The sequence below is a fragment of the Pelodiscus sinensis genome, chromosome 3 (assembly GCF_049634645.1).
Source record: "Pelodiscus sinensis isolate JC-2024 chromosome 3, ASM4963464v1, whole genome shotgun sequence".
NCBI classification, from domain to species: Eukaryota; Metazoa; Chordata; order Testudines; family Trionychidae; genus Pelodiscus; species Pelodiscus sinensis.
The window spans coordinates 194,647,037-194,660,978 of NC_134713.1; the positions used below are offsets into that span (position 1 = coordinate 194,647,037).

Below are 13,942 nucleotides of genomic sequence, written 5' to 3' on the forward strand. Positions count from 1 at the left end.
ATGTACCACCTGTCCTCAATTACAGCTGGGTTGGTTGCACTTTGGAGACCCCTGTCCTATTTGAGGATTCACAGAGTTCACTGTCTGAGCGACTCCAACCCCAGACACTGCAGGGGAAGCTATTCCAAAATTTGGTTTGGGAGCAGGCTCAGCACCCTCAGCTTTTGCCAGCAGAAAGGGCTGGAAATAGGCCAGAGACCTTGCGATCTAATGAGGTAATTTCTTACATAGCTGCATCCTGGAGCAAAATTGGTTTTGGCAATAGCAAGGCCTTTTCCTCTCAGCAATTTCCAAAAGAGACCTGGAGAATGGAATTACATTCTTTCCCTTGTATCCCCAGTGTCAGCGGCAGACGCGACTCGGCGGGTGCTCATTAGTGCACGAGCCCTCTGAAATTCACGCTAGCATTCTTGCACGTGCAAGGCAAGACAGGAGAGAGGGGATACGCCCCATTTAAATTCCAGCTGCATGTATTTTGAACTTGCAAACCTGTCAACGATAATCAATCCATGCAGAGTATGCCCCCGTCCTGCTTACCTGTGTCATTAGAAACCACCCCTCTAAGGAGAACCTGATTTCAAAAGCAACGAGTTGCTTTGCCTGTAGTCTTCTCCCGGGAAAGGAGACTTTAAATAAATGGAGAGAATTGAGGTTTCTTCCCCCTCTGTGATTTGGAAGGAAGAGGTGTTGAAAGGAGAACACTCTCCCTTCGACCTCCCTTACTCCTCGTGAAGGTTACCGGTGTCGAAGTGAGAAGCCCTCCTGGTAGTGGTTTTCAAGTATCTAAAAGGGTGTTATAAGGAGGAGGGAGAAAAATTGTTCCCCTTAGCCTCAGAGGATAGGACAAGAAGCAGTGGGCTTAAACTGCAGCAAGGGAAATTGAGGTTGGACATCAGGAAAAATTTCCTGCCTGTCAGGGTGGTTCAATACTGGAATAAATTGCCTAAGGAGGGTTGTAAAATCTCCGTCACTGGAGATATTTAAGAGCAGGTTAGACAGACATTTATAGGGGATGATGTAGAGACAGTGCTGGGTCCTGCCATGAAGGCAGGGGACGGGACTTGATGACCTCTTGAGATCCCTTCCAGTTGTATGGTTCTGTGATTCTATGCTGTGATTCTATGGGTATGTCTAGACTACATGCCTCTGCCGACTGAGGCATGTAAATTAGACTACCCGACATAGTCAATGAAGCGGGGATTTAAATATCCCCCGCTTCATTAAAATAAAAATGGCCTCCTCATTGTGCCGGCTCAGCTGATCGTCGGCACAACACGGCAGTCAAGATGCAGATCCGTCGGCATCCCCACTGACCTTACTACAGAGAAGAAACATTGATGTCAGCTATGTAGCTGGAAGATGCATAGGTTAGATCAGCGGGGTGAGGAGGGGGATGTTAGTGCAGACAAGGCCTGAGACAGAGCCATATTGTGGGCTGATGAGACCAGTGGTGTATGTTACATATCCGAAGTAAGTTGGCTGGAAGACCATAAAGAAGTGTGGTCTGAATCACTCTGGCCATAGTGTGTGTGAGAAATGGGCAAAACTTACATCCCTCACGCTAGAAGCAGGTGTGGCCGGGGAAACATCTAGCAGGTTTAAGCAGGTAAAAACAGTAGGAGCCATTTACAGCTGCTTTGCTGCCCTCTTTTCACAAGGCATGGGACACCACGGTTTATATCACCAAATGCTTTGGCCCAGGCACTTGCAAGGGGAGTGCAACCTACTTACACCAGGTCTGAATCTGGCCCCCCTTTTCTTCCTTTCAGGGCTAGGAGAATCTCAATACTGCCTTTTGGAATAAAATCAGCCATGTTTCCACTGGTATTAGGGAGGCGGGACTAGGGGTCTTCACGAGAAGTGCTGCGAAGGCTAGGAATGAGCTAGCTATGTGTGCAGCTGCGGATTTGTTCCCCTCTGCTGCTCAGGCAATGAGCTCAGCCCTGCTTGGAAAAGACCTTTCTCTGTCTCCTAGGTCAGGTTTACACTAGACCCAGCAGCTCAGCTTAAGGTATGCAACACCAGCTGCAAAGAATACATAGTTGGAGTCGAATTACCTTAAGACAAGTGTGGTGGCATCTCCACAGCAGAGGCCGACGAGCTGCTCCTCACAAAAGCAGGAGTACCAGATGCCAGCAGGGGCACCCTCTGACTTTGATTTAGAGAGTCTTAACTAGACCCACTAAATCGAACTCTGGAAGATCGATCGCAGCAGCATCGATCTTCTGCTTAGTGTAGATTACTCCCTAGAGTGAGAGAAAGGTCTCTGCCAAGACCTTGCACAGGACAGCCCTCAAAGAATGGAACAGCATCACACTCCAGATCTAAATGTCCTTAATCTCAAACAGGCCTGGTCCTTTTCTGACTGCCCAATGTAAAATCCCAGGCAGAATCCCGTAGCATCCCAATATTCAGTGACACTTGTACACCCCATAATAGCAAGAGGAGGCAAAACTAGGAACCAGAGATGGAACAAAAATGGAATATATCCATGCAGCGGGCCAACTGCTCAGTTGGTGCAAATCAGTGCAGGAAACTGAAGGAACTGAGCCTATTTATAACAGGTACAAATCTGACGCATGGGCAGTTTTGTGTGGGTAACTTTCCTTACCCAGTTTTTCCTTCTGTTTTCAATTCACCAACGTAGCCAAGTCTTTCCAGTTTTTCCCCTTTTAATCTGAGCCCTTCCTCTGTGCTGGGCCCCCTCTCGCTGACGTCTGGCATACCAGAGAGAAACATCAAGCACAGATTTCCGACTTCTGAACCGCCATGGAAACAACGTCTCAGTTGCTTGTATAACGCTTTGAGTTTCCTGACGAGGTTTTTTTGCCCAGTGAATTGCAGTTTTTGTGCCAGCAAATACAGCTGTGATAGCTATTCCAGCCCACTGAGCTTCCTGACAAAGTGCATTCCCTGGCTAGCATTGTTCTCCCCAAGGAAACCCCCTTCTCTGGAAGGGGTTGAATCCTGCCATCCGGGAGACACAGGAGCTACTTGGAAGGCAGCAACGCCTTCTTTAACCATTTTCATTTCAGTGAGGCTGTAACGCTCAGTGGCACCCCCTTGCCGCTCACCTGGGGAAATCGCTCACGCCGGCCACACCCCGTCTGGTGGTTCCTCAGCCCACTGGCTTAGCCCTCCTGCCAAGCCACCATCATCCTGCCCTTCCAGGATAGTATCAGAGTCTCCTTCCTCAAAGTCTCAGGCAGGCTCTATCTCCACTGTGCTGACTGCACCATTCTTGCTGTAGCTGGCAGGAGAATCCACCCCCTATTCCTCCCCTCCACGGTTCCAATCCAAGGACCCTCGAACCAGCAGTCCAGCTCTATCCCTCTCAGACCTTATGGCTCCTTCTCTGGATGTTTCCTTAGGCGTGTGCCTTGATTGTAGCCCCTTTTCTGCTGCCAACGTCCTCTCTTTGTAAACCCTGCCCAGCTTCTCCGCTGGTTGGGCTTCATCAGCGATTAGGCCCTACCGCGCCCTGGCTTTCCTCCTCGTGCATCGTATGGGTTAATTGGCCTGATTTACCCCTTCAGGCCTCACGTGGGTGTGGACACCTCATCACAGGGGCAGAGAGTACTCAGACATGAAAACTAAAGCAGCTCAGTTAGATAAATATTCTCCCAGCGCTGCCAAGAAATCATCCCTTTTTAGGAGGATACGAAGCCTCATAAAGGAAAACCTGGTGACAGCCTCAAGGGCAAGCTTGCCCATCCATCATGGGGCATTTTTTTGGTTCAGGGATAGAAGCATCTCTAGTGAACTAAAGGTGAAAACGAGAACTGTTATGCTGGAGTGAGAGTTCATCTCTCCTCATGCAACTCCAGTACGTGAAAACTGATGTCCAAATCTCCAGCTTGAGGCTTTGGGCTGGAGGGCAGTGGACTGGATTATTTGATTTGCTGTAAAAGTTATTTACTTATTCCCACAATATAAGAACTGGGGGTCACCAAATGAAATTAATAGGCAGCAGGTTTAAACAAACAGAAAGGAAGTTTTTCTTCACTCAGTGCACAGTCAACCTGTGGAACTCCTTGCCAGAGGATGTGGTGAAGGCTAGGACTTTAACAGGGTTCAAAAAAGAGCTAGATAGATTCATGGAGGTTAGGTCCATCCATGGCTATTAGCCAGGATGGGTAGGAATGGTGTCCCTAGCGTCTGTTTGTCTGGAAATGGGTGACAGGGAAGGGATCATGTGAGGATTACCTGTTGTGTTCCCTCCCTCTGGGATATCTGGTATTGGCCACTGTTGGCAGACGGGATACTGGCCTAGATAGACTGTTGGTCTGACCCAGTATGGCCAATCTTATGTTCTCATGCTGTTGTGACATCAGTTACACTTTATGCTAAGATTCTGTTTACAAATAATTAATAGACATGTAAACAGGTTAGTCTTGAGTCACATGTGTCCTAGGAGGTCTTACCACATGAGTTGAAGGGGTTCCAGTGGTCATAAGCAATTGGTTGCCTGTAACAATTGATTAATCATTTATTCAATTATCTGTTAATCCTTTATTAACCCTTTACAAACTCGGCCTTCTTATAAGGCATCCTGGGTTTTAAGACTAGCAGAGCTCATGGTCACAGCTTATATTAAGGCTTCATTTATAAATAGTGTTTAAAGGATTAATAAACGACTGTGTTGTAAAGTTCAGTCCTCTCTGGTCTGGCACCATCCGTGGTCTGGAATAGTTTTAGTTAGCTTGATATCCCCTTACCATAAGGGTGACCAAGTTTCCCACTGTCCCATAAAGTTTGTTTATAGCCACCAGTCCTAGCTTTTAGTGTTCTGTGCTGTTATTTAGCTTTAATTTACCACTAAAAGTCTTCTAACAGCCCAGTAAGCAATGGAAGTGTTGGTGATGCTGCCAGACAATATTGACCATCTGTGGTTCAGCAACTTCTCTGGTTTGGCACCGGTCAAGTCCCGAGGGTGCCAGACTAGAGAGGTTCAACCTGTAGTACAATCTAATAAATTATAAATGGTGCCAAAAGAAAAGGGTTTGTTTTTTGGGGTGGGGATGGTTTGTTTTATTTTTATTTTTGATTTTGGGGTTTTTTTTGTTTTTTTTACTTTTTTGCAGATGGTCTGAAAAATGAATCTCTGTCACAATTGTCCTTTAGATGTAGGCTTAAGAACTTTCCTGCTTTCAAAGGTGCATTTCCTGTTTTCATACCAGCCCAGTCCTGTCTCCGAGAAGCACCATCTGTCCTGCACGTGGAATACAGTCTTTTCCATGCTAAAAAACATCCCAACTGCTTCGGTTTATTTGTTTTTCCACCAGATTCCACTTCGGTTGGCGTGTTTAATAGAGACAGTTAAGTGAGTACATTGGAGCCTCTAAGAAACAGCTTCTGATCGAAATCCAAACAAGAGTTATTGCGCAAAACAACCAAAACCAAACCATCCACTGGCAGCTTTGCTAGCTTGAGGGCTGCATTCTGATCTCAGTTACACCAGTGTAAAACCCTGCCAGCCACCTGAATTGAGCCCGTGTGGCTGCTTGCTGTTCTAGCTTGGGGTCAGGAATGGATGGGAGTGGTCCAAAGGCAACAGGCCTCATCAAAGAAGGAGCGTCAGCATAATCAAGAGCCCAGGAAGGGAATCTTGCCCAGGTCTCCTTACTCATGATTACAGCATGCATGATGTGGATGTCTCAGGGGTTAGAGAGAAGTAACGGAAAAGATCCTCAGAATGCAGACAAGGCTGCAGATGCTCCTTCCAGGAGAAAATGTTGTTTCTGAGAAGCTCCCAAGGCTGTTAAGAAGTGGTAACTGATGCAGAAATGGCTCAGGAGATTTCTTCTGTTCTCCACCCACAGCTCACAAGCCCACGATGTCCTGGGTGGCACCTGCAGCCCGTAGTTGACATTAAAAGCGAGAACAGTTCTTTTCTCTCCTTCATTTACATGGGAGGGGGGACTGTCAGATTAGGCCTCCCCGTGCTGAAGCAAACCCAGCTCTAGTTCCCTTGGGCAGCCAGACTTCTGAGCATAACTCAGCATGGTCTTGTTAGTCTGGGGCAGCAGAATTCCAGGATTTGATTGGGCGATGGGTCGTGTATAGGAACCGTAACATCCCCGGTTTACAGAGCAATATGCATTTAATGAATGGTTCTCATTATTATACTTCAGTTTCATTCCAGAGGTCCCATTGCTCTGGCGTCTGAACAAGCAGAGAAAAAGAGACAAGCCTCTCTTCCCACCCCTCTAAGGCTCTGATCTTGCAATGTACGTGCACCCCGTCTCCAGCACGGACATCCATTTAACAACTGTTGGTATTAAATATGCCAATTGAAGTTGAATCTAGCGGGAAAAGGAATAGCGCATGCATGGAGGGATCTGCCTTCAGGAAGTTTGTTGCAGAATTGTGAATGCAGAAAGCCAGAACTGGGCTCCCTTTTCCAGATTCGGCCAAACTCAGCTCTCAGTTGACCCGAGTGACTGAAATAGGTAGCGTTATTCTGGATTGGCACCAGTGTCATGAGAGCAGAGTTTAGCCCAGCGGGTGGCCAGTTTGTTTTTCCTGAGTGTATGTGCTGAACTACATGAATGCCTTAGGAGTCCTATGCCGTGTCGTTCTTGAGTTTGTAGCCTTCTTTGCATTTGCAATTCTTAATTCTCTTACAAACTTGCCACTTTATAATCCAGCTGAGAGGATGTGAGTGCTGAAAGATGGCTGGTGATACACTGTGTACCATTATTTCCATTCTTGGCACTTGAGTAAATGACATTGTCACAGAAACGTCTCATTTGAATTGCTCAGTGGATTAAAGACAGTTTTACAAACCAGAAAGAAATCCAGCTGTTAAAACACAAGGCCCACATTGTTAGTGGTGTATGAACTTTTATCCTCGGAATTATTTTCTGCTCTGCAAATCATTTGCAGTAATGGACTAATGCTTTTGCTTTGCTCTGTATACATCTGTAGAGCCAGCTGAGTAATTAAGAACTGGAAATCAGCCCACTTAAGGAAGAACACTGCACTTAGAGCTCTCGTCTTGTACCCCAGTAACAAGTAGCATCATGCTATTGGAAATATTCCGGCACAAAATGAAAATAAACATGCTCAGACCAACATTAGAAATGTCCGCACTCAAAGTATCTTTTCAGGAAGCTTGTAGTGTGGAAAGTACCTGCTCCAAAAAAACTTAAATTGATCAAAATAATTTACCTTCTGGACGCCTGTTGGTTCTAACTCAACTTTGCTAATGATTTCTTTGCACAGAATGAGCAACATGATTTGCTACTGCAATGCCATTGATTTCAATGGAGGAATACATTTGGCCCAGTTCACTTTATAATGCTCTGGCGCTAACAGTGCACTGCTGGACTGCAGCATCTCTCCCGCAAAAATTCTCTACACCAACTTGCTTCTATGTGATAATATAAAATTATTTTAAATGAAAGGCATTCCAGGAGGTGTGCCTAGGAAAGCGTAAGCAGTATTTGAGACAGTCTTAGATTATATAGGCATATCACGTTTTAACTGCATGGAGGAAATAAAATATTCAATAGCCTCAGGAGTAGTTCTCGGTCTCAAAGGGTTACATTTCATTAGCCTATGCTACCCACTCCCCAACGGCCAGCTGCTTTGCTTCTAGTTGGGAAGATATTAACCTTCCAGTGAAGGAAAAGACTCTTGCATGTTTCTTTCTGTCATTGCTATCCTAATGCAAACACCTGGCCTTCCATCCACGGGGGCCAGCTGAAGCAGAGAGTTTTGACACAACAGCTGAAGTCCAAAACTGTATTCTCTGATATGCCAAGTTGTTTCAGCTTTAGAGGGAAAAAAACAATTAAGGTTCCTAAAGGGACAAACAGTAATAGCAAGTGGTCCTGTGGCACCTTAGAGGCTAACAAAAATTTATATAGTATCATGAGCTTTTGTGGGTAAAACCTTCAGATGAAGTGGGGTTAATAGCTATTCCCTACATTGCAGGGGTGTTGTGAGGATAAATACCTTAACAACTGTGAGGTGCTTGCATAGGCTGGGTGAAGGGAGCCTTCATTAGATAAATGAAACAAAGAGCCTTTTTACTCAGCACTCACAAAGGTAAGGTTCCCGTGAATGAGATAAACTGACCATGCTGATGTGTAGTATCAGAGGACCAGGCCTTTCGATTTCATCTTTGTCTCTTCTGTGCAGCCTAACAACAGTAGGGGCAAAAGAACATTTTTGTCCCAGGATTTTTTCCCCAGTAGTTGGGAAATCAAATGATGGGTAAGGATAAAAAAACCTTTCCCTGAGTTATTTGTGCAGGAATCACACAGGAGCCAATCAGAAGGAAGGCACACTCCCATGCTATTAACACACAAGACACTAAAGAAGAGACAAGTAAGAAAGTTTGGCTGGGAGTGGCAAGCTTGGTAATGTTCACAGTCTCATAGGGCATGTCTTCATTATGGGACAGTGATCAATCCAGCAGGGGTTGATTTACCACATCTAGGAAAGACATGATAAATTGATCAACTGTAGGGAATAATTCTGGACACTCTGGATGCAGATGAAAACAAGCAGAGGATTTATTGCACACAGCTGGTGGAGTGTCCCTCAAGGGTCAACCTGGTGAACACTGGTTAATCAAAAGCGGCGAGGAGTCCTGTGGCACCTTACAGACTAACTGAAGTGTTGGAGCATAAGCTTTTGTGGGCAAAGATCCACTTCTTCAGATGCATGGTTAATCAAAACATTACAATAGATTATACAGGCAGCAGATGGGCGGAGTAGAAACAATTTCATAGGTTTTAGGCAGCAAGACGAAATGAGCACATAAGCCAATAAACTACGAAAGTTACACGATGTCCCCACCTATTGCCAATTAAACATCTTATCAATAATACAGGTAGTTATTACTAACAAGCTAAATAATCCAACATAAACAAAACAGACATGTTAATGGCAACTTTGTCTACTGAAATGATGATGCGTCTACTGCAGGGTGATACTGCCTCGCATTGGCGTGGTCGTTGGGTTCCAGGCTTATTATCTAGAATTAAAGGAGACAGTGAGAACAGCTTCCATGAAGTTTGTTTTGGTACCAGCCAGGGTCTTATCAGAGCTAGGCCCTCTTGGAATGTGGTTGCCAGGGTGACCAGGGTCATGTTAGCTGCTTGTTCTGTGTGTTCCCAGGCCTTCCCAGGATTTTAATTGGGGTTCTTAGGAGAATACCATGGACTGCCTCAGTTTACCTCTACATCACTGATTGCTTTCCTGTTGACTCTGGTAATCCACCAGAATGAGAAGCACAATGAGAGTCAATGGGCATCTTCTGTAAATCCACAATGAAGACACCATGTAAGCAGATCTAAGTAACTCAAATTCAGCTACTTTCTTTGCACAGCTGAAGTTGCATAACTTAGATCCATTTTCCCCACCTAGTGGAGATCTGCCCAGAGTATGTCACCCTTTGATTAGACCTCTTCTTCTGGAATGGGGAGTTTACTTCTGCAGAATAATTAGCAGTTCAAATGTCTCACATAGTTTTTATAACATTCCTTCTTTTCAGATCCAGTTAAACAGCAGAGGACTTATCTATTCTGTTGGCTTGCTGCTGGCATCTGTTTTTGTCACAGTACGTATATACTCTCTACTTCTTCATTTCCAGTTTTTATAAACATTGGCTTTTTCTCCATCCTCCTCCTTTCCTCTTAGAGCAGCAGCAGTTGCTATGCATCCCATTGAGAGGTATTCCTGATTCTTACTGTTAGATATCCAGGCGCCTAACCTGGGATTTTGCAAGCAATTATCTGACCTGACACAAGATGGTGTGTATTTTTTTTCTTGAGAGGAGCCCCTGGAAACTCACTAGTTATTGTTAGTCACTTTCAATGGTAAAAATGAAGCCGGACTTTGTCTTGTGCTGTTTTTGGTAGTGACAGGTGACAGAATGAGGAGCAATGGTCTCCAGTTGCAGTGGGGGAGGTCTAGGTTGGATATTAGGAAAAACGATTTCACTAGGAGGGTAGGGAAGCACTGGAGTGGGTTCCCTAAGGAAGTGGTGGACTCTCCCTCCCTAGAGGTTTTTAAGACCTAGCTTGACAAAGCCCTGGCTGGGATGATTGAGTTGGATTGGTCCTGCTTTGGGCAGGAGGTTGGACTCGATGACTCCTGAGGTCACTTTCCAGCTCTAGGATTCTATGGTTCTATGAAAACAGTCCTCTTTCAGGCTGGGCAGATATGAGTTTGCCATAAAGTACAGCGAACTGACACATTCATATTCAAGCATCCGACTGTTTAAAGCATATGGAGGTGTTTGCCTTTGCAAATTGCAGGCCCAGGTACACGCATGAGAGCCATTTTAGACACACAGAAGGGAGCTGGCCATTGAAAGATTTAAGAGATGCGTACCTCATAGAATGGAATTGTTCTTTCCAGAATGGATTTGGCGATTATAGTATTGGACCAGCTCATTAGCTGGTGTGAATCAGTGCAACTGAAGGAGCTACACCAATTTACTCCAACAGTATGTCTGGCCTGCTGTGTCGAAATATTCTAAAAGGCTAAGTTGCAATTCAGAACAGAATGTTGCTCAAGCAAGTCAACAGTGCTCAGCAGTGGAAAAGTAAATTGCATGGTGACTCTGCTGAGAAAGGTGCTTGCCACTGATTCGCAATGCTCTTGATGTTGCTGCTTACTCTGAACAAATGGCTTTGTGTATTGCAGGTGTTTGGTGTCCACTTGAACAAATGGAAGCTGGATAGGAAGCTGGGATTTGTGTGCCTTTTCCTGTATGGCATCTTCTTGTGTTTCTCCATCATGACAGAATTCAACGTTTTCACGTTTGTGAACTTGCCGATGTGCAGAGATCACTGATCCAGGTGGCAGACTGTCGAGAGGTACTTCCTTCTTACCTGTGCAATACGAAACACGGCTGGCGTCTGCAGAACGCGATGCACCCAGCGGTCGTGAAGTATACCCTGCTCACTGTTCATAGGACTCTCCTCCCATCTTGGTTTACCCTCTGCCGACCCCAAAACCTGGAAAAATCTTGCATCGGCGTGAAGATATTTTTTTCAACATTAATGTGATTTCCAAGTTTAGGTTTGAACAGTGACTGGGATTTTAAATGAACTGGCTGCTATCTGGCGTTGAGCCAGGCAAAACTGATCTGCTACAATTCCTTCCTTTTTAAGTTATTTGGTGGAAGACTAATCTAATTTATAATTTAAGACTATTGCTAGAATGCAGAAGAAGAGGGTACATTGTTTATGGGGTGTTTTTCAAGCAGAACTGTGGGAATCTTTTATTTTTATTTTTTTCAGAGATCAACAGCCTCTCTTTGCAGCTTCTCCTTCTGAGCGCTGGATTTCGTGTAATGATCCAAAGGTCACAAGTGCAGTGTATTATGGGAACTCAGTTTGAGATATGCAGCGTATGAGTGGACTGACTGTTTGTTAAAAGAAATGACTGGCAAGGCAGTGGCTAACAACATTTTACTATGATTAATGCAGCTCTTAAAGGTGTAAGGAATACAAGGTGAACATGGATTCAAAGGGTAAATACTGCTACCATATTCATTATCAGTATCAGAGTTGTATTGCCAGGTTATTTATATGACTTCCTAGCAGTGGTGTAGGACTGCCAGCCCTTGAGGGCTAACAAGGAGGGGCCCTGGTTTATAACGATCCGCACATTGAAAAGCAAGAGCAGAAGTTTCCAAGGATCATCCAACTTCTTGTAGTTTTTTTATTTTTGGGGGGGGTGCATGTGTAGTTGTATGTCTTATTCATTGTGAGAGGAATGTAAGCGCCGTCACACATTCTCCAAGTGAGTTGTAGACACTGGTTTCTTTAAAAGGAAAGAGGCATATTTTGCACAGACATTGGTACCGAAGTCATAATTTGCCACTCTGTAAAGAATACACTGGACCTGGCCAAAAATTTTTACAGCTGAACATACCCGGGGTCGGATTGTGGTGGATTTATTCCACCTCCTACTGGTGGAAGAAAGAGAGAAAGAAATGGCACTTTTAAAAGGCAGAATACCTTTCATGCAAACTCACTCACACATTTAAGTTATGATGAAAGTTCTGCCTCTCGCTGTTCTAACAGCCCTGCAAGATTTTGTATAATACTGTGTTAATATGCAGGCAGATTCCACCACACACATGAGGAACAACCATCACTGCCACACTCATGTGTATTGAAATTGTGGATTCTTGCCAGTGTTGGCTATTGTATTTACTTTAAGCACTGATCACTTCTGATTCATTTGGTGTGGGTTTTTTTCCCCTCTTCCTTGTAGATGTTCTTCGATGAAGTGTGATAAAATACTACCAACAAGGTGAATGTTTTTGTCTATGGTACAGACAGTGGCCAATAGTGGTAGACAGGGCACTACGAAAACAGGACCCTTAGAGAAAAAAAAAATCTGAATTAGCAGGAGAAAGACAGTTCAAGGTAAAGACCCTCTTTATCAACACTTTTGCACTTGATTTTTTAAGATTAATTCTCTTTGGACAAATAGTGTAATTTCCCCGGCAGCGCTCTCCATTTGACACAGCACATTACTTGCTCTCCTTTTCACATGGGACAAGTGAAAGTACAAGTTTGTCAGGCAAATTTCATGGAAAGTCAATACAGAGCCACCTCTGGTAAAAGCAGACAGGAAGGCAGGTATGAAGACAGAGCAGATGGAATAAAGGGGGAAGAAAAGAGGGGCTCCATTTTATAGAAGTGTTGCTATTTTTTCTTTGGGAACTTAAATGTAATCCCACTTGTTTAGTTAAGCAGCCTTCTAAGAACAGCATGCTAAGAATGATACCATATGGAAATCCCATTGCAATAGAAATCCCCATTGTACCTTCTGAGTGTGTTTTTAATTAATAGTAACCACTAAAATGTCTAAAAAGACTTGCTTAAATTAAAAAATAGTAGCATGATGTGATACATTTCAATAAATTCCACCCTTGAACACAGCTATAAGCTTATAACAAGGTACAGTAGCTCCTAAGCTAAATCTTTCCTTACTTGCAGGAGGGACAGTATTTGGGGGAGAAATTTCACATCAAGGCCTATTATTATTTCTATTTTGAATATTTATACTGCTGCTCCAATGGAGCCAGTTGGATCTATTTCTACGAAATAGCCATTATCTATCCCATGGCACAAAAACTGCATGACTTGGTTTTTTAGGAACTTTTCCTGTGGGCATACATCAAATACTGTAGTATCATAGCTTTGCATTGTATGTGTATCCTGAAATTCATTGTTCTGAACTTTGTGCATGTTGTGAGAATATTCTGAAAGTTGCTTATTCCAAGCGTAAGCAGAGAGTTCTATTGAAACACTGAATTGCTCTTAATCTGTGCTGTATTCATATGAGATGTGATAGGACATTTTCTCTGATGACAGTTGCAGTTAGATGTGCTTGTGTTGTGATCTGAAACCAAATCAGATGGTACAAGATTGATTTGGAATAGAAGGTCCGTTAAGTGTGTGAATCCTGATTTGTTTTTGAAAACTTAAAAAACAACCAATAGTCTAGTAGCTCCTTAAAGACTAACAAAACATGTAGATGGTATCATGAGCTCTCGTGGGTACAATCTACTTCTTCAGATGAAGTCAGGTCATCTGAAGAAGTGGATTGTGCCCACAAAAGCTCACGATACCATCTACATGTTATGTTAGTCTTTAAGGTGCTACTAGACTATTGGTTGTTTTTTAAGTTTTTCCTGTTTCAAACTAACTTGGCTACCCCTCTGTTGTTTTTAAAACAGAGCATTTCAAACTGACAGCTTAATCAAAGCCCATGGAAAAATCTCTAAGACAAAAATGTAAGCATTTTTCTGTGCTACATTTATTCTGTGATCACTCTTCATGAATGGTCTTCCTAAGGCATACAATAATAAGATCATTACATACACTGACTGATACAATGAGTATTCACAGCTTTCACTTTAGTTTTCCTTCCAAGTAATCACAGAAAAATTATAATGAGC

At 43.8% G+C, this 13,942-nt stretch overlaps 1 protein-coding gene across 5 annotated transcripts in view; it reads left to right on the plus strand.

The window, feature by feature from the left end:
* SLC24A3 (solute carrier family 24 member 3) overlaps positions 1 to 13,516 on the plus strand; it is a 341,570-nt gene extending 328,054 nt beyond the window's left edge. For 4 of the 5 annotated variants that reach the window (XM_075925771.1, XM_075925774.1, XM_075925775.1 and 1 more), the window contains 2 exons: positions 9,509 to 9,574; positions 10,666 to 13,516. In XM_075925771.1, the coding sequence (XP_075781886.1) occupies positions 9,509 to 9,574; positions 10,666 to 10,815 (216 nt within the window). In that variant the 3' untranslated portion in view covers positions 10,816 to 13,516. The remainder of the gene's footprint in view (positions 1 to 9,508; positions 9,575 to 10,665) is intronic. The other variant, XM_075925773.1, reaches the window with a different exon arrangement.
* Positions 13,517 to 13,942: the final 426 nt, after the last annotated feature.